At 42.5% G+C, this 25,002-nt stretch overlaps 1 protein-coding gene across 1 annotated transcript in view; it reads left to right on the top strand.

Annotated features, from left to right (window-relative positions):
* EXPH5 (exophilin 5) overlaps positions 1 to 22,078 on the top strand; it is an 86,552-nt gene extending 64,474 nt beyond the window's left edge. The window contains exons 5-6 of the mRNA XM_062196967.1: positions 7,158 to 7,293; positions 14,247 to 22,078. Coding sequence (XP_062052951.1) covers positions 7,158 to 7,293; positions 14,247 to 19,582 — 5,472 coding nt within the window. The 3' untranslated portion in view covers positions 19,583 to 22,078. The remainder of the gene's footprint in view (positions 1 to 7,157; positions 7,294 to 14,246) is intronic.
* Positions 22,079 to 25,002: the final 2,924 nt, after the last annotated feature.

Raw genomic sequence — 25,002 nt, 5'->3', positions numbered from 1 at the left:
TTCTCCTCCACGGTACAAAGTTTCCCAATCATGGTTGATTTCCAGTTGCTTTGTTACCACAATGCACAAACAGTAGGCTCTGCCAGGAAGGAGTAAAACCATGTCACTCCTGTGTAGCCCTAAAGGGTTGGACAAAGGACGAGGCCAGAAGCAGCTGCAACCACTTTGCAAGGCGGCGTGAGTCTAGACTGGGTGCTTTCTGAGTAGGATCATCATTTGTATTCAAAGAAGGAGCCACTGAGGGGAAAGATGTGTTTGACCAGAATATGTTCCGTGTAGAGATTGACCCAGCTTGGTATTCCAGTAAGGGCTTAAGTTTAAATTTACTAATGTGTTCACATACTTTTGAGATGGTGAAGTTGTGAGTTTTCACTTCTGCTTTTCCAGTCTTCACTTTCTATCTAGACATGCTTCTGACTTTCTGTGGAACTTGTGTGGTTTAGAGATGAAACGTAGAGTTTGGAAGGAATCTAAGAGTGCAGGAGCAGGGCAGAGGCATTTTCCTTTGCCTACAATCTTGGTTCTAGTCTCTCTCTCTCTCTCTCTTTCTCTCTCTCTCTCCCCCTGAAAGAGCATAGACTAGAATTCTGGTGAGGAGTGCATCTAAACAAGGTTCTTTATGTAAGAAACCAAAGTGAGCCTCTGGATAATGAAACTGACCTATTTCTCGCCTGTCTGTGCTTCTGCCCAACCATGACACCAGCACCCACACTGTTCCTCTTAATGGCCACTAATGGATCATCAACCGTGCTCTTCATAATGATGGTCTCATTTAACCCCTAGAGAAAATCTATGAGGTAGATACCCTTATTGTGCCTATTTTAAAGATGGATAAACTGAGGCTTAGAGCATTTAAAACCATGGACAAGTGAATACTAGTAAATGGTGGAGTCGTGATTAGAAAACTGGGGACTCTATAATTCCGCACCCAAGAGTGAATAATGTGGACATCTCATCAGCCCCAGCCCTGTTTGCGATGGACCTCAGTGGCTTGCCACTTGCACAGGTTCTCCTCTAGCCAGTGAAGACTGAAGCGGCACAGCCTCCACAGGCAGCTTTGCCAGAGGACAGAGCTTGCTGCCGGACACTTCTGTACTCTCAGGTTTCCTGGGAGAAGTGCCCAGATGACCCTCCTCTCCCACTGGGAAGCTGTGAAGTCTGAAGTAGGTGAAGAATACAAAAATCAATGCAAATGCCTAAAAATTATAAAATAGTGCTGTTTTGGCATTCTCTGGATCTGCAAATCCAGTCTATGGATTTCTCCGTATCTTTCTTTGATATTCTTGATTGCCACTTGTATTAACCATTTCACTGCTCAGAGCAAGTCCATCTAAAATGGAATAACTTTAGGGAAAACAAGTGAAACCCAAACCAGAGATTAGTATTCTCAGTTAATACCTACAAGGGTATTACAAAAAGTTCATAGAGAGGGGGAATTAAGATATGTTTACTTTGGTGCAAAATTTTTTAAATCTATGTGTTGTCTTCTAATAAAACACATTTCATTTTCTATAATTGTTTTGAAGACTTCTCTTATAAAACGTTTGGAGAGAGGTAGGTATTCTAGCCCAGGGTGTTAAGCTGCATCTCATCAAAGGTCTGGATTGAGTCCTGGTGCCTCTGCTCCTCACCCAGCTTCCTGCTAATGCATTCCAGAAGGCGGCAGAGGATGGCTCAGTGTTTGGGCTCCTGCCACCCACTGGGGAGACTCAGATGGAGTTCCTGGCTTCTGGCTCTGGCCTGGCCCAGCTCTGATTGTTGTGGACTTTGGAGCATAAATCAGCAGATGGAGAACCTCTCTCTGTCTCTGTCTCTCCTTTTCAAGTAAAATGATTTAAAAAAAATTTTTTTTTTAATAGGAGAGAGAAAATAATGAAAGTACTATCTAAAATAAGCCCCAGGGACTCCTGCCAAGATGTGAAGCAGTGAGCTTCCCATTACTTAGTTGGTGGCAGCCTGGTAGGAATGCCACAAGGGAGATCCAGGACTTTATGGAAGATTGTACTACATTATTAGATGACCTTCCATTCAGGAAAAAAAAAAAAAAAAAAACTATTATTTAAACATTTGCATAAGCTGTAAAAAAAACCAAAGAGTTTCAGAAAACAAAATTTTTAGAAGTAGAAAGAACTTAAAGATAATGTAGACCATGGTTTCTCTCAACCTCAGCACTACTGACATTGTGAGCTAGATAATTCTCAGTTGGGAGGAGCTGTCCTGTATACTGGAGTGTAGGATGTTTGGTATCTATAGATGTCTCGAGATATTGCCAAATAGTCCCTGGAGAACAAATGGCCTTCAGCTGAGAACTATCTCCTTCCAGATGCAGAATCCAAAGTCGAAGTAGTCACCATCTTTGAGAATAGGAGCTAAACTGATGACCTGGGCCACTTGACCACTCCTCATCTCTGAACAAATTCTGGCAGAGCCTACTATTTGGTGCTACTATCACAGCCCAGTGGTCCTGGGCACTCCTCCAGGATGCACTTAGCATGCTGGGCCTGTGTGAGCTCTGAGTCAGTGTCACACTCACCTGTACAGCCCCACTGCCTGACCCAACCTGAATACCCCGTAACTGAAAGAAGAAATGAATGAGTGATTTCGAGCAACAAGGTACATTGGAGGATATGACCTGTGTCAGAAAACAGACACAGAACAAATTAAGGAACACCTTGAAAAATTAATGTGTTGACTTTACTAAGGCATTTGATAACATCAGTGAGCTTAGGTTTCAGCTCCCACAGCTGTTCTGCAGGTTTGGCTGCCTTAGGTGCCTCTCAATTAAACTAAGGTTACTCTGTGACAGACGGCGTGTTTGTCTAGCCATGTCATAATTGCAGACAGTATCAGTACAGTGTCACTAGAGTGAATTGGAGCTGTGTAAAATGCCTCATTTTGCTTAGCCTGTTTTTTTTTTTTTAAACTTGTTTATGTATTTCTTTTCATCTACTTGAAAGGCAGTGAGAGAGACAGTGAGAGAGTGAGACTGAGACATCTTCCATCTGCTGGTTCACTCCCAAGTGGCTACAACAACCAGGGCTAGGACAGGCCAAAGCCAGGAGCCTGGAGCTCCATCCAGGTCTCTCCTGTGGGTGTCAGGGGCCCATGCACTTGAGCATCATCTGCTGCTTTTTAGGTTGCATTAGCAGAAAGCTGGATCAAAAGTGGAGGTACCGGGTCTGAAACCAGGCACTCCAACATGGAGTGCATGTGACCCAAGTTGAGGCTTAATGCACTGTGCCTTGATGTTTGCCCCTGCGTGGTCTATTTTATGTACTATATTTGAGAATGCAACTGAGATTTAAAAAAAAAAAAGATTTATTTATATTTGAAAGTCAGTTACACAGAGAGAGAAGGAGAGGCAGAGAGAGAGAGAGGTCTTCCATCACTTGTTCACTCCCCAGTTGGCCGCAATGCTCGGAGCTGTGCCGATCTGAAACCAGAAGCCAGGAGTTTCCTCTGGGTCTCCCACGTGAGTCCAGGGATCCAAGGACTTGGGCCATCCTCTACTGCTTTCCCAGGCCATAGCAAAGAGCTGGATCGGAAGTGGAGCAGCTGGAACTCAAACCCATGCCACTCGCAGTGCCAGCTTTACCCACTACAGCACAGCGCCAGCCCCCACAAATCTGTTTTAAGGATCCAATGAGAGAAGATATAAAAAATAAAGTACTAAAACCTGAATAAATGTGTAATTTTGTTCAAATGTAAGGAGAGCAAATGAGTACACAAAAATGTTTTAGAGAAGTCCAGAAGAGAGAAATGTTATTGTGAGAATAGGATTGGATATTAGTCGCCTCTTATATGTTAGACACCATGCTAGGTGCCAGTGATAAAAAGGCAAATACTGTTTTTTCTTTGGCATTTTAGAGGTTGGCCCACTTCAGGGACTCAATTCGTGTGTCTTTGAACCCTTGGTTTCCTAGATCAGAGAGGAGACTGAACTTTGTGGTGGGAGGAAGGGAGAAGAGTACAGTAAAGTCTCAGTGGGAAGGCAGTACCGAGCCTGACATGGAAGGCGCCGTACCGGGGTGCCTAAAATACCGTGAGAGCAACTCTGCTGGTGTTGGGCTCACAGAGATGGTGATATATAAACTGGACTTTCAAGGATGAGTTTCTGTTTTCCAGGAGAAGCAGCAGAAAAAAAGGATTTGGGGAAACTGAGTAGTGAGCTTGGAGTTCAGGACACTGGCAGGGAGATGGGAGGAAAGGCTTACATGGACATTGGAAAAGGATTTGACACAATTTTGCTGTCAAAATACAGTTGATTGGGGCCAGTACTGTGGTGCGGCAGGTTACCGTCCTGGCCTGAAGCGCCGGCATCCCATATGGTTGCTGGTTCTAGTCCCAGCTGCTCCTCTTCTGATCCAGCTCTCTGCTATGGCCTGGGAAAGCAGTAGAGGATGGCCCAAGTCCTTGGGCCCCTGCACCCACGTGGGAGACCCAGAGGAAGCTCCTGGCTCCTGGTTTCGGATCAGTGCATTCTGGCCATTGCAGCCAACTAGGGAGTGAACCATCTGATGGAAGACCTCTCTCTGCCTCTCCTCTCTCTGTGTAACTCTGACTTTCAAATAAATAAATAAATAAATAAATAAATAAAAAGGTTGATCCTCCTCCTCCAGGCTGATGGTGGGAAGCAGGCTTCACCTTTTGTGGCAACTCCACAGGCTGGAGCTTTCCTCTGAGGGGACTCTAAGGCCAGACCGAGCTCTGTCTGAAGCTCAGCGCCTGCTCCGGGCCACTTCCATTGTAAAGGAGGTGATCTGGGAGCCCACAAGTAGATGCCAGTGTAAAGAGAGGAAAGTTCAAGTTTCTTTGGGTGTTAAATGATTGAAAAACAATGACGTTTGGCGCTCTCTTCATCTCGTTTGTCTTCTCTGTGTCTACTACCGACATGCAGATTTGGAAAGAATGGATTTCTCATCACAGTTAACAGGCTGGAGAGTCATTGGGGAACAAAAGAGCACACCTTGGTGTCCTTAAGAGTGAAGAGAATGAATTTTAACTGATCTGATTTCTCAAATGATTAGCTTGGGATTTTATTACCTCCAATTAGTAGTTATGTTTTACTTCTAGTTTCTGTTTTACTTCTAGTATTTGTTAAATTATATCCAATGGTCAATACATTACCATGAGAGCATTTCCTGCTTACTAAATCTTTGTGAGTATTCAACTGTGGCTTCTCCATGGAACTGAACACCCCAAGTCAATGAAATGTGGGCAAATTTCTATAAGAAATAACTAACCTAGACCTTGAGAAAGAAAACAAGCAGGAATGAAAACACGAGTTTGTGAGGAATTCAGGGTAAAGAGGACTTGGGCTTTAGAATAGGATAGACTCATGATAGAGAAAGTAAAAAGTTGGAGCTTTCAAAAGGTTATTTAAATAAGATTGGAGTTGGTGAACTCAAAACGCTACCATAGCCTTGGCAACTCATGACAAGAGCCTAAGGAGATTACTGATGTCATAAACAAGAGTGTCAACTTGTTAAGTCAGCAACAGGAGTCATGTGCACTTACTCCCCAAGTAGGATCTCTGTCCTTAATGTGTTGTACAATGTGAATGAATGCTACAACTAGTACTGAAACAGTATTTTACACTTTGTGTTTCTGTGTGGGTGCAAACTGTTGAAATCTTTACTTAATATATACTAAATTTATCTTCTGTATATAAAGAGAATTGAAAATGAATCTTGATGTGAATGGAATCGGAGAGGGAGCGGGAGATGGGAGGGTTGCGGGTGGGAGGGAAATTATGGGGGGGAAACCATTGTAATCTATAAGCTGTACTTTGGAAATTTATATTTATTAAACAAAAGTTAAAAAAAAAAAAGAAAGTTTAGACATGTGATCTTAGGCATCAGAGATGACATGAAACCTGACAGTGAGCACCAGAGAGAAAGGGGAGACTTGAGCAGAGGGATTTGAAATCAGAGCCTGGGCAGAACCAGGAGCTGAAGCTAAAGAGACTAAAAGGGAGGTGGCCAGCCTTGTTCAAGGGCAAGTGCAGGGTGATTTAAGGTGGAGTCATGAGTGACTGAGCCAGTTTGACAGAGGAAATGCAAACAGAGTTTTGGCAAAAGAGAGTGAAAGTGTGGGAGTGGATAATTCCCCTGAGGTTATGAAGGCAAATTAAAGCTTGAAAGTAGGGCAATGACTGGATTTGATGAAATCGGTAGACATTTGCTAGTTAAGAAAGTACATTAGTTCTATATCATTTTCCTAAGCCTTTTAAAACTAGCGATGGCCTAGGAAAAAAAATACTTTTCAGTCCATTTGTTTCAGAAGTATTCAATCAACTCCTTATGGTGGTGGTGATAGGGGAAATTGGCATTCTAAATGATCTCTGGATAGAAACATGGAGTATCCTAAGTCCATCAAGGTCATAAGCTTCAGCTAACAGGATCTTGATAGAATAAGCACAATTTGTTAGAAAATCCAAAATCCTGGCCCATTGGGTCCTTATAGACAACACTGCCAACTTAACAGAGGTCAGTTTCCTGTCACTTAGAAGTCTTCCCTTAGCATGTCTTGTGTCGGGGCTGACACTGTGGCATAGTGGGTGAGGCCATCACCTGCAGTGCTGGCATCCCTTATGGGCACCAGCTGCTCCTCTTCCCATCCAGGTCTCTGCTGTGGCCCAGGAAAGCAGTAGAGGATGGTTCAAGTCCTTGGGCCCCTGGACCCAGAGGAAGCTCCTGGCTCCTGTTTTCAGATCAGTGCATTCCGGCCATTGCGGCCAATTGAGGAGTGAACCAGCAGATGGAAGACCTCTCTCTCTCTCTCTCTGCCTCTCCTTATTTCTTTGTGTAACTCAGACTTTCAAATAAATAAATCTTTTTAAAAAGAAAAAAAAAAAAGCCTTGCTGTGCAGTATAAACTGGCAGGAAGCTTTGTCAGACAGAGGCTCAGTGTCTTGCCTGAGCATAGATGATCAAAAAAATTAATGTAGGGCACAGAGAAGACCTCCATAAGTTGCAAATGGAAAAAATAAGGAAACTTTTTAAGTTGAGAAGTAAATAAATTATAGGTTAGGAAAACTGATTTGTAATCCTTAGACAAGGGCTTTTAAGTTTGAGACATTCTTGTGGGAACATGTGAATACTCTGGTTCAAGAATGTCTAGAAATAATCTCATGTCTTCTAATTTCAAATTAACAGGCAAAAATAGTCAATTCACCCCTGGAAAATCAACCTGTTGACCGTGCTTTTGTCCCCAACCCAGCAGTCATGAGGGAGGGCGGTACCATTCCTCCTCCATGGGATATTTCAGTCCTGGAGAACGAGTTCTTCCAAGGTAAGTCTGTGCATTAAATCATTTTTGCAAATCCTGATACTAAAAGGAAGCAAATGATAATTACAGTTCATATTAAACTGTTCAACAACATATCAAGCCCTGTATTTTATTTTTGAAGTCCTCTTGTTTACCTTATCTGAAGAAGATGTTGATATACGCTATTAACACAAAAATTAAAGAACTTTACAATTAAATATAATCAAAGCAAATAGTTTCAGATCCAGGACTGATATATGTATGGACGAGTAATAATGTTTAAAGTTTAACCTCAGGTAAAAAGAAAATGCATCTGTAGGAAATACATCTATAAAGTCTGCTGTTTATATAGACTTTCATTGTTCCCAATGAGGACATAAATGCACTGTGATGAAATCTAATTGTTGTTAAACAATTAACCTTGTATAACAGATAGCAATAAAAACTGAAACAGACTCCAAAAGTACCTCATGAACATGTACCTTATTTTTGTATAATCAAAGTTCACTTTTATGTGGGTTACTCTGCCTCAAAACAAACATGACCATTGGAAAAGTTAAGGCATCCACCAGCTTCACCTTAGGGAAGCGCAAGCCCCTTCCACCCTTTGGTGAGGGTCAGGTAAGAGAGCCAGCCAGAGAGTCAGTTCAAAGTCAGGTCCCTGGAGCGTCCCTCGGTGAGATCCGTGGGATGGCTCCTGGCAGCCACCAGAAAGAAAACCTCTGTCCTGAAATGAAGGTTTTGCTTGTAGAGGAGAGCTACTGTTTATGAGGTAGGGGGAACAAAAATAAATAAAAGACAGACTTGACCTCTCTGAAAATGAAGAAGAGAATCAGAACAGGAATTGGCTTGCTTTGGAGAGTAGTGAGTAAAAAAAGCATTATTAATTATGGATCCTATGGGACTTTGAGTAATTAATTTAAAAGATGTATTTATTTATTTGAAAGGCAGAGTTACAAAGAAAGAGAGAGGAGAGAGAGCAAGAGAGACAGATCTTCCACCCACTGACTCACTCCCCAAATGGCTGGGTTAGACCCAAGCCAGGAGCCAGGAACTCCCATGTGTATGCAGGGGCCAGTTACTTGGGCCATTTTCCTTTTTTTTTTTTTTTTTTCAGATTTAGTTTATTTATTTGAAAGACAGAGTTACGGAGAGAGGTAGAGACAGAGAGAGAGATCCTCCATCTGCTGGTTCACTCCCCAGATGGCCACAACAGCCGTGGCTGAGCTGATCTGAAGCCAGGAGCCAGAAGCAGGGGCCAAGCGCTTGGGCCATCCCCCACTGCTATCCCAGGCCATAGCAGGGAGCTGGATCAGAAGAGGAGCAGCTGGGATCAGAACCAGCGCCCACATGGAATGCCTGCGCTTCAGGCCAGGGCTTTAACTCGCTGCGCCACAGTTCCAACCCCCGAACTTGGGCCATTTCTACTTTCCTGGGCCATTAGCAAGGAGCTGGATCAGAAATGGAGAAGCTGGGACTTAAAAGCACTCCTATGGGATGCCAGTGTGGCAGATGACAGCTTAACCTTTAATTTAATTTCACGGGGATGTTAAGAGTACTTATCTCTGGATAGGATTACAGGTGATTCTACCTTTTTTTTTTTTTTTTTTTTTTTTTTTTTTTTATGAGGCCCAAGTGCACTAGACAGGGCCTAGAACAAAGGACAGAGTCATTATTAGAGGAGCTAAGGTGCTGTCTAAGCTACAAGTAATTTTTCTGATTGAGAGGCAAATAGAACCTGATAGAAGGGGCTTGATAATAATCTGGTGGGCTTTAGGCCTTGTAAATTCAGAGGCCCAGACCTACCTATCTCTTCACATGGGGTATATCCTAAGGGAGGTGTGAACCTCCTAGGGGAAGGCACTCTGTTGACTTTCATTACTTGGCTGCCTGGGAGGAGAGCTGGCTAGGTAAAGGCAGGTGGCATCTCTAACAAGAAATGTATAGTTCTGCCTGCAATGTTGCTGACCCTACTTGACCATACCCTCAGCTGCAGTGGTCACTTTGGAAGTTGGGCTGAGTGAAGGGCTTTTCAGCTTAGAGCCAATAAGATCTGTGGCTCTGACCTGGGCATCCTTCGACTCCAGGGCAGGTCCATTTCCAGTGATCCAACTCTTGGCAGAGCTTCCAGTGCTCTTCACAAGCTGACTTCTGCTGAAGCCCAGGCTTACCACATTGAAAGCCACTGCAGTGGACTGGCCTGTTGGGTCTCCTTGAGGGCAGATCACTGTACACATCAGCCATTAATAGGCCTGCCACCCATTGCTTCTGATGCCTAGCTTTCTTTTCCTCCTGGTTTTTGTTAAAGCAGACCAGAGGATGCAGTCAAGGGAGTGCCCAAGTCCCATCTCTAATCTTTGGTGGCCTGAACTACAAGTCTATAGTCACACGCATATTCTGTAGTAGTTTTTCTAAGGTAGACAATGCCCATGAGGAAAATTATATTCTCACTTTAAAACTTTCTTTCCCTTTGGTCTGAAAGGGAGGTTTTTTCTACTTACTGTATACTTCGCTGATGGCGAAGTGAATCTAGCTATGAGATTATTATTTAAGCTCTTATTTTGGCTATGCTATTACAGAAAAATGTTAGCCATCTCTTTTATAAGGTCTAAAGATTAAATTGTGCGTCCTACAGATTCCTTCATAATAGAATTAGTTTCCTATCTTGAAGAGAATAGAGAAATGAAAGAACAAGTTGGGCTTAGAATAGAGAAATAAGGGAGCAAGTCCTAGATCGCTTGCTGACAATAGCAATATTACATGAATACTTAGCAAACCGTTTCAACCATTAGATAACAACTTAAGAAAACATTTAGCAGAAGGTCCAATGCCTTCTCTAAATTTTAAGAATCATGTATTTGAAAACACCTCTTAAATATCTAACATGGTGTAGTTTGTTTAACCAGTAAACCTAAGCACAACCATATAAAATGTTTTTAGTTTACCTTTTTGGTATACTTTCCTGTATTTTCTCTTCTAGTCAACCAAAAACTTTAAAGGAAAAAACCTAAGTAGATTGAAAGGGAGACCGAAGAGCAAAGAGATTTTGTTACAAATGTTTTAAAGAGAGATTTGCACTTACACTTTTTTTTTCCTTTTTTAAGGATTTATTTATTTATTTATTTGAAAGTTAGAGATATACATAGAAAGGGGGAGAGAGAGAGAGGGTTAGAGAATTAGAGAATTAGAGAGAGAGAGAGAGAGATCTTCTATCCACTGGTTCAGTCCCCAGGTGGCTTCAATGTCTGGGGCTAGACCAGACCAAAGCCAGGAGCCAGGAGCTTCTTCTGTGCCCATCTGAGTGGAAGGGGCCCAACACTTGGGCCATCTTCTGCTGCTTTTCTCAGGCCATTAGTAGGGAGCTGGATCAGAAGTGGAGTAGCCAGAACTCAACTGGTGCCTGTATGGGATGGGCATCACAGGCTGCAGCTTAACCCACTGTGCCATGACACTGGCTCTGGTAGATTTTTTTTTTCTTTTTGCCCTGCCTTATACTTTGACATAGCTCTGTATTATTTTATGGTGGATATAGGGAGTATATTTTTCAGAGACTAGATATAAATAAATTATTTTTCATTAAAACATCAGCAGAATGATTCCCTAAATAATTTCTTAGTTAGGATCCTTAGTGCTCAAGATTAGTTTTTTGTTGGCTATGAAAACTTAAAAGCACCAACTTAAAATTAAATAGAATAGGAAATCCAGAATAGATTTCAGAACTCCCTCAGCATGGGCAAGTGTTTGGCCCAGGAGTTAGGATGCCATTTGGAACTTACACGTCCCACAGTGTAGTGACTGGTTCAAGTCCTAAGTCCTCTGCTTCCAATTCATGTTGCTGTCGATGCACACCTTGGGAAGTAGCAGATGATGGCTCAGGTACCTTGGTCCTTACTACCTATGTGGGAGACCCAGATTGAGTTCTAGGTTTGGCATAAAGCTGACCCAGCCTTGTCTGTGTCAGGCATTTGGAAACTGAACTAGTAGATGGAAGATCTCTGTCTCTGTTTTTCTCTGCCTTTCAAATAAAACGAAAGTAAATTTAAAAAAATTATTTATTTTTTTATTTTTTTATTTTTGACAGGCAGAGTGGACAGTAGAGGGAGACAGAGAGAAAGGTCTTCCTTTTTGCTGTTGGTTCACCCTCCAATGGCTGCCGTGGTAGGTGTGCTGCGGCCGGCGCACCGCGCTGTTCCGATGGCAGGAGCCAGGTGCTTATCCTGGTCTCCCATGGGGTGCAGGGCCCAAGAACTTGGGTCATCCTCCACTGCACTCCCGGGCCACAGCAGAGAGCTGGCCTGGAAGAGGGGCAACCGGGACAGGATCGGTGCCCCGACCAGGACTAGAACCCGGTGTGCTGGCGCCGCAAGGTGGAGGATTAGCCTACTGAGCCGCGGTGCCGGCCTAAAAAATTATTTTTTATTTTATTTTTTTATTTGACAGGTAGAGTTATAGACAGTGAGAGAGAAAGAGACAGAGAGAAAGGTCTTCCCTCCATTGGTTCACTCCCTAAATGGCTGCAATGGCCGGTGCTGCGCTGATCCAAAGCTAGGAGCCAAGTGTCTCTTCCTGGTCTCCCATGCCGGTGCAGGGCCCCAAGCACTTGGGCCATCCTCCACTACCCTCCCGGGCCACAGCAGAGAGCTGGACTGGAAGAGGAGCAACGGGGACTAGAACCCATATGGGGTGCCGGCGCCACAGGCGGAGGAGTAACCAAGTGAGCCACGGCGCTGACCCCCAAAAAATTTTTAAGAAATATTTTGGCACCTGTCCTAGTGTAGTTGGTACACCATAAAAATATCTCACTCCATTCACCCAGCTACTGATCTGTCTCACTGTCCCTATCATTGTACAGTTAAGGTCAAATTTTAATTATCCAGGAGAGTATACAGTTTTATGTAATTCAGGAAGATTTTTGTAAACCAAAAACTTCTTTGGCAATTTAAATAACATTGTAACTCATTCCTCATCCAGATTTTATTTTCACTAATAAACATTAATAAACACATAATCTATTTGTGTTTGTTATAACATGAATATGATGAAAAGTGTCTTTTATAAGGTAGGTCTTAGAGAATCTAAAAGTTGTGAGAGATTATGATGCTATTCAAACTGTAACAGGTTTTTATTGAGGAAAGGTGCCAAAAAAGGTTAAATAAAGACAACTCAGGCTGGCATCGTGGCTCAATAGGCTAATCCTCCGCCTTGCAGCACCGGCACACCAGGTTCTAGTCCCGGTTGGGGCACTGGATTCTGTCCCGGTTGCTCCTCTTCCAGGCCAGCTCTCTGCTATGGCCCGGGAAGGCAGTGGAGGATGGCCCAAGCACTTGGGCCCTGCACCCGCATGGGAGACCAGGAGGAAGCACCAGGCTCCTGGCTTCAGATCAATGCGATGCGCTGGCCGCAGCGGCCATTAGAGGGTGAACCAACGGCAAAAAGGAAGACCTTTCTCTCTGTCTCTCTCACTATCCACTCTGCCTGTCAAAAAAATAAATAAATAAATAAATAAATAAATAAATAAATAAATAAGACAACTCAGAGGAACCACAACCATGTCACTGAAAATAAGTCATGACTTGTCTGAGATCATGGAGCCCGTGGTCAGAGAGCCTGAGCCCTAGGTCTTGGCTTGGCTCCTACTGTAAAAAGGCCCCCAGGTCCTGACTTGGACACCAGCCTGTGACCTTTCTACTAGATAAAGTAATCTTTGCTTAACAACAGCAACTTCACATCCTTATAACACTGGGCTCATCTTGCCACAAAATCATCCTTGTGGTTCATAAAGAGCAAAAAATGAAAATGGAGCTTTCCTATCCCAGAGACTGCATTACACACTGGTTGTGTGCATGGATTCAGGACACAGAGTCCCTGGGCTCCAGTCCCAATGCTATGTGACTTTGGCAACTTTGGTATCTGTTTCCTCATTATAAAATGAGAATATTAATATTACTAAACTTGAAATACTATGTGAGATAGATCTGTGCCTACTGCAAGATAAAATGATATATTATAGGCTAATAGGTCTACCATTAGGACATCATTTAATAGTATTATGTAGAACTTTTAATTATGGTTATGATCCATCCATCTAAGTATATTTATAATTTAGTTACTAAACTTTTGGTGATAATGTTGTTCTCTTAAAAGTACAACTGAGAGGCCGGTACCGCAGCTCACTAGGCTCATCCTCCGCCTGCGGGTTCTAGTCCCGGTTGCTTCTCTTCCAATCCAGCTCTCTGCTGTGGCCCGGGAATGCAGTGGAGGATGGCCCATGTGCTTGGGCCCTGCACCTGCATGGGAGACCAGGAGGAAACACCTGGCTCCTGGCTTCGGATCGGCACAGCGCAACGGCCCTAGCGGCCATTTTGGGGGTGAACCAATGGAAGGAAGACCTTTCTCTCTGTCTCTCTCTCTCTCACTGCCTAACTCTGCCTTTCCAAAAAAAAAAAAAATATATATATATATATACATACACAACTGAGATATCCTTTGTTATCTACAGACTCTCATTTCTATAACAATCCCAGATGGTGAAAATATTACAGCAACTTGCAGACATGAAAGAAACAGAAAGTCACAGTTAAATAATACCATGGTTATCTAATTATTCAACGGTGGAACCATTTCTGCAATATATATTAGTTGTCTTTTATCACTTGTCTTACAAAATGCAAGAAATTTAGATGCACTGAAAGAAACTATGATTCAAATTCAGTTAGAAGAAAATATAAATTTACATGTATATCTTTAAGGTATATTTTGAAAAAGTATGATTTTAAAATATATGAAAAAGAAACTTCCATTACAAGTTTATAAAAGTCAAATTGTCTTAAAAAATCAGAATTAGTGTCATCACATTTATAATAATATAAAAGTAAAATATGATAAGTGATTATGTTTTTTTGAATAGGGCTGTCAATAATTCAAATTATTATTAAACTAAATCACATGCCAAAAAATGATTCATATTCTCCTTTTAGTTTTAGATGACTTGGATAGCAAACTGGCTCAGGAACAATCTGCAAGCTCACTAAATACCAGAATACCCCTCAACTGTGGACCAAGAACACAATTCAACCGTTTTCACTCCAATGAGAACACACATGGTAATATCTCAGGAAAGCACAAAAATCGCTATAATGAGACTTCCAATATGTCTATCTATGACATCCTAAGACCAGGAACTCCTAGGGAAGGTTTTAAAACCTTTTCTCCTAGGACAAGGACAATTTATGATATGTACAGGACAAGGGAGCCCAGAGTCTTAAAAGAGGATTATGTGCAAAAGAATACTTTTGGCAGTACTTCCCTGTGTTTCGACAGCAGGCAACGATCAGCCTCATTAGCCACAAGGCATTTCACAGCAAGAAGCTTACATTCTCCAGCCACAACTGAGAAAAAAGGGGGGTTTCTACCACCATGCCCCCAGCAGAGCCCAAAGCGAACTCCTCTATCATCTATCATATGGAATAGATCAGATTCTTCCAGAGATGGGCAGAACCAAGGAGAGTTCCTGGGGACACCGTCACCAATGGAAATTGACCCTGCTGATGAGTATATATATCCCAGATGTTCTCAGGAGAATACAAGTTATGAACTATACCATTCACAGAATGTTTGCCAAAGTGTTGGTTTAAATGCCCCTATGGATAATGCAATGAGTCCTGACACATTTGAGAACTCAGAGAATATGCCATTCTACCATGAAGACAGCCCGTTTGCTCGGTCTTTCTTTAGCAATTCTTTTGGACAAAGAAGAGAACAGAGATTTGGACAAGGTCCTTTTTGGGACCAACAGGCAGAACATTCTTCATGGTCTGACTTTCATCAAAGCAGGAAACTATTCAGTTCATCTGACAGAGACTTTGAAATGATTTTCATGGAAGCAAATGCTGCATCAGCTGTTCACGGCCACAGTGCCCCTTCTCCACCCTGGGGATCACTTTCTCCTGGTTCTGGGACAAATGTCTCTAGAAGCCAAGAAGGACCCCATTCCTGGCAGTCTGATTTTCAAATGGCCTCACTGGAGAGCACGGAGATATCACAAGGTAATGGAAACCAGTCTACTCCTCATTTTGGTGCACTAGATGTTTGTAGCAAGACTGACTCAAGCCATTACATCAAATCTGGTGGGTTGGACTATAAGCAGAATGTCAACAAAGAACCTTACTCATCTGGAACTACTCAGATTCAAGCATCCCCCTTCAAAACTTTCTTCCCCCAGATTTCTGATGATAAAGGGAATTCTCAGAGTCCCTACTTTCAGAATCCCACAGTCACTGTGCAGAAGATTATTCCCGGTAAGCCTGTCTCTCTTCCAATAAGAAGCCTTGTAGAAGTCAGTATAACCAATCATGATTCAGCTCGTTCTCTGCTAGAAAGCCCGGCCAATGCTTTGGTGAATAATGAGGAAAACATGGATGACTCTATTTCAGAAGATAAACAACTGAACAAGATGGACCAGACAAACATGATGGGTGAAGTATCCCAACCTGTTTCACAGACTGTGAGCTCTGGCACTTTACCTGAGTTTCTAAATCCTGTCTCCCAGGACTCCACCAAGAGTGACAGGTTTTATTTCAATACACCTACCACAGTAAGTTCAAAAGGGGTACCCAGAATCTTTTCCAAGAAAAATACCTCCAAAAATTATATATCAAATACAGATAAAGCAAATGAACTTCATAAAGATAAGAGTTGTACTGGGAACAGAAATCTTGGCTCAGCAACTTCCCCACCTTTCATCCGGGAGAGCAGAGTTCCACCATCTTTCCCTAACCCAAATCAAGTAAGTCATGAAGATATTTCAAACGTTATTAAAAATAACCACTGGAGCTCTGGACCTATGGACAATCAAAACACACAGTCGCCAGTGGAGCCTGTTGTCTTAGATACTGAGGGAGAACGAGGTACTACCACTGATTCTACCGATGGTAGCAGGTTGGCTGCTGAGCACAGAGTGCCCTGTGATTCTGTAGGTCTGGCAACAGGTGCGTCACCAGATTCCTCCCCACCAAGTCATTCTTTCCCCGATGCTCTGGCGAGTCCTTCTGCTACAGTGTCCTCCAAGAGAAGTCCTTCAGACAGAGATCTGTCTCTGGGAGAAACCGAAGAAAAAGACAGTGCCAGCAAGAACCAAACTAATCAGCTTTCTGTAAGTTCCTCAGAAAACCGAAGACGTAGTGATGGTCATGGGCCTGCCCATGACGAAGTGGCTGATGTTGTCAAACATCATTCAAACTCTCCTTTCAGGAATGGAAAGGGAAAAGGAAAAGTAAGACACCGCATATCCTGTATTGAAAAGCTAAGCAAAGCGGAAAGCAGATCCGCACCCTCGAATGACAACGGTAGCTTCACTGAGGAGAAGCAAGGGAATTCCAGAGCTTCTGAGCTTGGCACAATTTATTGTACTTTGCCAAGAAAATCAGCCAGTACGCTAATAAATAGTAGGCAGTCGGAAAGTAAGACGCTGGCTACTTCAATTAGGAGTGGACCGCTTCCATTTCAAGTCAGAAATAACGTGGCTGACCCAATAGGGAAGCATACCTCCAGCCCACTCAGTCCCGGGGCTCCTGAGTCAGGAGGTGACTGTTCCAAAGTGCTCTCTGACTCAGCCGCAGCGGCGCCTGGAGCCACGGAGAGGAAGACAAATATGAAAACCCTTCGATCTGCTTCCGTGCGGAAAGGGCCGCTTCCGTTCCTCATCAGGAGGGCTGTTTCCTGTCCCTCCGCAGAGCCATATGCCTCACCTGGCAGAGGCGAAGGGGGAAAATCGCCCGTCTCAGACAGAAGTGCCCCTGCTGCAACCCCAGGACCCTGGGGGAGAATCGTGCACCCTCTCGACAGAGGCTTATCCGCTAGAGATTCCTTCTTAACCCAAAGACACCCCGCAAAGGAATACACGCACGGATGCGCAGACGCGGCTCACAGGATTCCCGCCTCCAGGACAAGTGCGTTTTCCCTTTCAAAGGAAGACCCTTTACCTTTCTGTTCAGATGTGTCAGGAAATGAAAGTGGGAAAACGTTACATAAATTGAAGACCACTAGTATGTTCTCTGTTTCTGGAGACGAAGATAACGTAAAGTGTCTCGAGGTGGTCTCGGTCTATTATACTCTACCAAGGAAACCCAGCAAAAAATTCTGTAATCTCCTTCAACAGTTCACACAAAATGCTGATTCGCTCATAGACTCACCTCAAGTGGGGACTGAAACGTCTCCTAATGCTTTAGAAAAAGACAAACGAGATTATTCTACACGAGAGCAGTCAGGAACACCTTCGTGTGGAGACCCAAACATGCCGGTCAGCTCTGCTCAGAACATCCACTGTCTTTCTCATCCCACTGAAAATGTGTCTGTCTCACAATTGCCAGATAGGAGGCCTGCAGAGCCTACCTTGCAGGAAATGGCTTCCACCGAGGCAAATGTTCTCAGAGAATGTACAACCAGAGAGATTCTCCCAGATAAATTAGCTAAAACTCCTCTAGGTGATTTCCAAAGTAGGATAGAGAGAGGAGGAACATTGCAAAACGAAACCCTGCATACGTCAGTAATGCTCCAGGGAAAAACAGTTACAGAAGAAAAATCTGAAAATTGTCAACAGTCCATTAATACAGGTGACAGGGATCACTCAGCCTGTTCACCATATAACATTGAAAATTCCCAAGCCAGAAGAAGCTCTGGAGAATGTGCAGGTAGTGGTGTAGCCATTATAGCTACAGGGAGTGGGAACTGTCCTGAGAGAGAGCACACAGCCACAGCCGTAGATGATAGCCCCACTGGATCAGAGCCTAGGGAAGTCAGAGAAAGCAGAACGGGTTACCAAAACATGACTGATAGAGCCCTCTGTGTGTCACAAGGCCAAGCCTTCGCCCTTACACCAGCACTGCATAAACTACAGCTTGTTGGGGACACTCACCCAGATGAAATGGATTTAAAGAGTCTGCAGTCTAAACCGAGAGAGTTACCCCCCGGGGGGCGGGAGGGTAACGTAACAGATGGCAGGAAGGCTGAAGATGCATTGCACAAAAGGGATCAACCTTCACTTCATGGAGGAAATAAAAGAAACAAAACCGACATGGATGACCTTGAGAAAGGGGGACAGAGATCTTCGGTTAAACACAGATTGGCAGAAGTGTCTAAAGCAAACAGAAATTCCCCAGCTCAAGAGTTAAGTCATAGAAGACTTGTAGCTACCATCTTCCCCCAGAGTGGGAGCAGGCCAGGCTTTGGCTGTTTATCCCGTAGCACCCCAGAACATAATCGGCTGTTCCCTGACTCTTCTCCAAAGTCCACGGAGTCCACAGGTGAAAGCAGGCTGAGTAAGGCTGGGCTGAATGAGGAGAAATCTGAGAACCCTGTCCAGGTTGTAAAAGTCTACAGCGAACCTTCTACACACCCCAGTGATCAGAGGTCTACCAGCATTTCACAAGTACTTCAGAATGAGTTTAAAAGTACCTCAGCGTCTCCACCAAAGCATGAGGATTCTAAAGCAGCAGCAGCAGCAGCAGCTCGGATTTTGGAAGTAGAGCCAGGGGTCCCAGCGCAGCTCCCGTTCACCAGCCTCAGGGTCACAGACTGCTCCAACCAGCAGAGGAGACTGAGCTCTCCTTTCCCACTGGAGCCTGCCTGGAAATCAACTGTAAGCATCCCTCTGGCCAGCTGTCAGCAACGACAAAGGAATCCTTCATCACCGGAAATGGGGACTGAGCCGCACCTCTATCGCTCAAAGAGTTTGAAAAGCATCAATGTGCATGGTGATAAGCTACGTAAAAGTCAGCCTCTGAAAGTCAGGGAGCGTCATTTTTCTGAAAGCACCTCTGTTGATGATGCCCTGAGTCGACTGACCCTTGGGAATGAGTTCTCTGTTGACAATGGGTACAGTCGGAGATTCAAATCATTTTCTGAACTTCCCTCCCGTGATGAAAATGAAAATTGGGCTTTGTATGGTGACAGGACAAAAACATGCCCCAGGTCCACAACCTCTATATCCAGACCTATTGACTATGGGATTTTTGGGAAAGAGCAACAGTTGGCTTTCTTGGAGAATGTAAAGAGGTCACTCACACAAGGAAGATTATGGAAACCAAGTTTTCTTAAGAACCCCGGCTTCCTGAAAGACGATGTAGTCAACTCTCCCACACCACCAGATTCTTTAAGCTCGAATTCCCCTAGGAGTCAGGTGCCCGAAGGTGACTTGTCCCCAAGTAAGCCACTTAATATCTATGAGGAGGACCCAGTAGACTCAGACTGTGACACCGACACGACCACAGATGACGAATACTACCTAGATGAAAACGACAAAGAATCAGAACTGTGAGATTTTTCTCAGTAGACTGCATAAGCTTTTCACCAAAAGTCTATCATGGAGCTAGTATAAACATGTATGCCCATGAGAAGACAGAGATAAAAGATACCTAGTCTGGGCAATGTCTGCACTGAAACAACCCAAATTCCCTTCTCTGCCTTCCACATCCTGTATATACACTTCCTCACTTACAGAACAATGAACTCCTGATTTGAATGAGTCTCATTTCTCTTCTCCCTTTGTATATGTTCTTGGCCTACCTTCCTGCACTTGTTTTAATCTCTAATGCACTGCATGGTTTTGGCTTTGACTTTACTTTCTCCCTACTTTTCTACATCTTCATTATGATTTTTGCTCATGGTATCCCTCGTACATACAAAATTTATTAATCACCCAGCACAGCTGCCAAATTGTATTTTCCTTTCCTGTCCGCACCCTGTACTTGTGATATTAGATGAAATGTAGGGACAACGACAATGGAGTAAACTTTCTCATCTCCTTGATTCATCAACATTTAGGAAGTTAGTGCTTTTATTTTTTGAAACAAAGATAAAAGAGTTTTTGTAAGGGCATCCGGTTATATCCATAGTGGAGTCCAGGAGCCACATGTTTAAGGCACGTGAGGTTATAGATGAGTCACTGAAGCCCTCTTAGCACTCCTAGAAATTCCTCTAAAACAGTTGTGGGGATTGGCTGAATTATTGAGGGCTGAATTTTAATCAAGACAAGGACATCCTCCATGCCACCCAATGATAGAGGCAAGGATTTGGCCATAGACTTTCTTCTCGGGAACAGAACTGAGGGACAAAACTAAGTAACATTTCTTCATGAGACTGTCCTGCACTGTAGTCCTTTCAGCAACTGTTCTTCCCGTTTTCCCAGAACTACCCATTTCCCAAATTTTTTTATTTGCAGGTTAGAACACTTCTTTTCAGGTGGGTTTTTTGTTTGTTTGTCTTTACAGATTTATTTATTTGAGAGTTACGGACAGAGAAAGGGAGAGACAGAGAGGTCTTCCATCCTCTGGTTCTGACTCACTCCCCAAATGGCTGCGATGGCCAGAACTGGGCCAATCCAAAGCCAGGAGCCAGGAGCTTCTTCCAGGTCTCCCACGTGGATGCAGGGGCTTAAGCACTTGGACCACCTTCCACTGCTTTCCAAGGCCACAACAGAGAGCTAGATTGGAAGAGGAGCAGCCAGCACAGGAACTGGTGCCCATATGGGATGCTGGCACTGCAGGCAAAGGCTTAACCTATTATGCCACAGTGCTGGCCCCCAGGTGGGGCATTTTAGTCCAATACAAAATGAGAACCCTAACCAAGCCCCTAAAATGCTGTCAGTCCAGATCTGACACTCTGAGATTTACAGCCTCTTCTAAAGAATCATCTATCAAACCTTCAGGAAATTGTAACACAGAGCTCCCGGGGGCCAGTCACTGATCATTTTTTTTTTTCAATAATTTATTAAGAATAAATCACTTCTGATAGCCACTGATAATTTGAATTTCCTAATTTTTTAGTTCCCATGTAAAATACCTGGCAATTTCTCTCCTAATTCAGGACAAAGATCAGTAAATGGCAGGGAAGATAATTTGCTAGAACCACAGAGAGCATGCAATCATGAATCTCAATAGTAGGATGAGCAATACAAATGGGTTTTATCTCATTTGTTTTATATTTGCTTCCTGACATAATCCTATGGTCCATTTTCTCACCTACTCTGTTTCATTCATATAAATTAAGAATAATGAGGCTCCTGGCTTCGGATCAGCACGATGCGCCAGCCGCAGCGGCCATTGGAGGGTGAACCAATGGCAAAAAGGAAGACCTTTCTCTCTGTCTCTCTCCCTATCCACTCTGCCTGTCAAAAAAAAAAAAAAAGAATAATGATAGGTGTGGTGAAGTATATAGGATCTGGAACTGACAGAAAGGCAAGAAACAATAATGATAGACTATTATTATCATCCTCTAATCATTGCCTTATCTAGAAACAAACACCCAGAGCTAGATTACGTTGCTCCCAGGAAATTCACAACTAATGAATGTGAGGTAACTAATGTAAAAGCTATTCCTTCAGTCTGCTCACTGCTTTTATACTTCAAGGTCTGACCAGTCTCAGACTCAGCAAGATCAATTGTTCTGAACTTTTCAATTCAAATGTGTAGGGTATCTTAGGTATCTGTTGCTATAACAAAATCCCTGAGACCAGGTGATTTACAAAGAAATGGAAGTTTATTTGTTTCATCATTCTGGAGGTTTGAACGTTCAAGAGTGTGGCCCTGACAAGGGCCTTCTTGTTGTATCATAACCTTGAGCAGGGTATGACAGGGTGAGACCTTGCAAGTGCTTTGCTGGAGTCTTCCTCTTACAAAGCCACCCTCCTGATGCTAATACCATTAACATATGAATTAGGGGATTAACTTTCCAACATATGAACTTTAGGGGAGACAGGTGATCCATAATATATGATGAAGAATAAATAATATTTTATTCTTTGTCTAATGTGTGATCATAAATTCTTTTTTCTATTTATCTGATAATCTATGTTTTCTATGTCATTTTAATATATTCAGTTAATATTTTAATATTAAAATTCTTGATTTTTAAAATGATCAGCTTGCAAGTTTATTTCAGTAAATACTCTGAGTCTAAAGGTATGCTACAAAAAGTGAATCGAGTTTCAATGGGTTCAGGCTATGTCACAGGTATGTTAAGGTAGGGATAAACAACTGCTCTGGAGCCTGGGCCTTCTGCACTGGACTCTACTGTCTGAATTCAAAGGTGATTGATGGCCATTGCTCAGTTGCACTATTTTAATCTTTGCTTGTTGGTCTGGCTCAAGAATCAAGAAAACAAATTCATAAAAGTAGCACCTTCTACAAATTTACATTTTTATAAAGCACTTCGTTGAAGAAGTATAGCAAATGTCTATGTATTTTAACATACAAACTGCTGCTTTTTAAAGTTCTTTTTTGATATAGTTGGTGGTTTATTATGGCCATTTTTATATTTACAACTTGTTTTCTGAAAGATATAATCAATATTAAAATAAATATGTAAGTGGAGTAAATCACGAGGGAATCGATACTAATAAGTACCTTGTAAATTATTAACGTGTTTAGATATTAGACTTCTGTAACCTCGAGTTTTGTACTATTAAGTCCATTTAAAACAGAACTTAGGGGCAGGTATTTGAGGTAGTGGTTAAGGCAATAGGTAAGACACCCACATCCCATATTGGAATGCCTGGGTTCAGTGCCTACCTTCTGCTCCTGCCTCCTGCTAATGCAGAGCCTGGGAGAGGTGGTGATGGTTCAAATAATTGGGTTCCTGTCACCCACATGGGAAACCTGCCTTGATTCTTGGATTTGACCTCAGCAACGGTCTGTTGTGAGCATTTGGGGAGTGACCTGTGGTGAGAGCATTTTATCTTTGTTTCTCTCCCTCCCTCTCTGCCTCTCAAATTAAAAAATAAAAAAAAAAAAAATTGAGATTTACCCTTACACTGTAAACACATGGATGTTACTACTAACAAAGTTCTCCTTGGTGACAACTAATGAAGGAGGTAAATATATGCACTACAGGTGATGAAAGAAAGTCTTTGAGGTTGTGGTAAGGATGGGTGTATCTTCCATCGAATGCCAGAGAGTTACAAAGGCCTTATTGCTGAGAGTGTATTGTTAATAACAATGCTTCAGAATATTCTACTTAATGCACATTGTAAATATGTACGCATTTTACTTTCCAAGAAGGTGTGAATGTGTTGCCACTTTATGGCTCTGTCTTCACTGTCAGTTCTGTGTTTCTGAAGCAATAAGCACTTTTGTTAAAACTTTGTCAAATAATCCTTTTATGTTATTATTCACAGACTTGTTCTTCAGTTATGAAATATGTGTTGCAAGACAGTGTAAATTTAAAACAATGCTTGTGTTGAAATAAATGATTTAAATAGATGCACTGTTTGGTTTGGTTTTATTTACATTCCCAAATATTATTTTTAAATACTTTATATTTCCAATGATTACTTTTAAATGTGAAAGCTTCAGAAAAAAATATAAAAGGGAACAGGGCAGAGGGGCTAGTGTTGTGGCGTATGCCTGTGCCACCAGCATCCCATATGGGCACTGGTTCAAGTGCTGGCTGCTCCATTTCTGATGCAGCAGAAGTATACAAACCAACCTTTCTGGTAGCTATCGAATGAGATTCTCCATATAGATAGTTTTTAAAAAGCATTGGCTTGAGGTAGGCATTGTGGCACAGTGTGCTAGGCCAAAGCTTAGGAAGCCCACATGCCGTGTATTGAAGTGCTGGTTCAGATCTTGGTTACTCTGCTTCCAATCCAGCTTCCCCCTAATGCATCCAGGGTGCGCTTTATTCAAGGTATTTTTACTGTCCTTGATTAAAATACATTTGATTAGCTGGGATTTTTAGTGGTAGACAGAATATTCTCTAGCTGGTTCAAATAGACGATTTCTTTACTCACAAACTCATTAGTAGAGTTGGAGAGATAGAATTTAGTAGAAGTCCCAAGACCAACTTCAAAAACCATGCCACTGAGTTGGACTTATCCAGGGAGTTGCTCTCTCTGCCATGACCATAAAGATGCAGAGAGACCGCTCCTGTAGAAATAAAAAGCACCAGTATGTATAGACTTAGACATTTTTATTGCTACAGTGTTTGCTGTGGCAAAAGCTTGAAATACCCAGTAAGAAATAACTAAATGATTCTGGAACATCTACATATGTAAAACTAAGAAATCATTAAAAATGTAAGGCCTGGATAAGTTAGGAGAATTTCTGTGAGTACTGGTGAGTGAGAAAAGCAAAATCATTTTAATAAAACGTTAACCAAAAAAACTTGGATATGCATATGTATTAATGGAGGGATATATACTACGCTATTAGTATCTGTTGTTTTGTGGCCATGTTGGTTGGTAGGGAGTGAGGGGGAGGCAGTGTTCAAAAACAGAAAAGAGATAAGGGATAGTCAAGACACCCTCTGAAAAAGAATCAATAAGCACACGTATGCACATACATGAAAATATATACATGTGTGTATAATTATGATTACACACAAGTAGAAATATATGTCAGTGGCTACACAGACTTAAAAAAGGTAATTTTTGTAAGATTTACTTCCCAGGAGAATATTTAGTAAGTTACTTTCATTTTTTAAAGTTGATAATTATGCATGATTCTATGAAACTTGGTGTTTTATAAATGCTAGACTTTTCCTTCTAGGTCCATGCTTTCTTTCCCCAGCCACCCTTTCCCACCTGTGCTAGTACCCAGTCTAGAGTAAATCTGGAAGTACATCTAGAACTGTTTTTGGAATTCTGTAGTAGATACAATAGGATTATCTGCCTCCAGATAATTTCTTCACTATTTCCTCCAGGCTGCATGTTACTTGAAGGAATCCACGTTCTGAGTCTGG

This window comes from Lepus europaeus, chromosome 7 (assembly GCF_033115175.1).
Source record: "Lepus europaeus isolate LE1 chromosome 7, mLepTim1.pri, whole genome shotgun sequence".
Lineage (NCBI taxonomy): Eukaryota > Metazoa > Chordata > Mammalia > Lagomorpha > Leporidae > Lepus > Lepus europaeus.
This window is presented reverse-complemented; position numbering and strand designations above follow the sequence as displayed.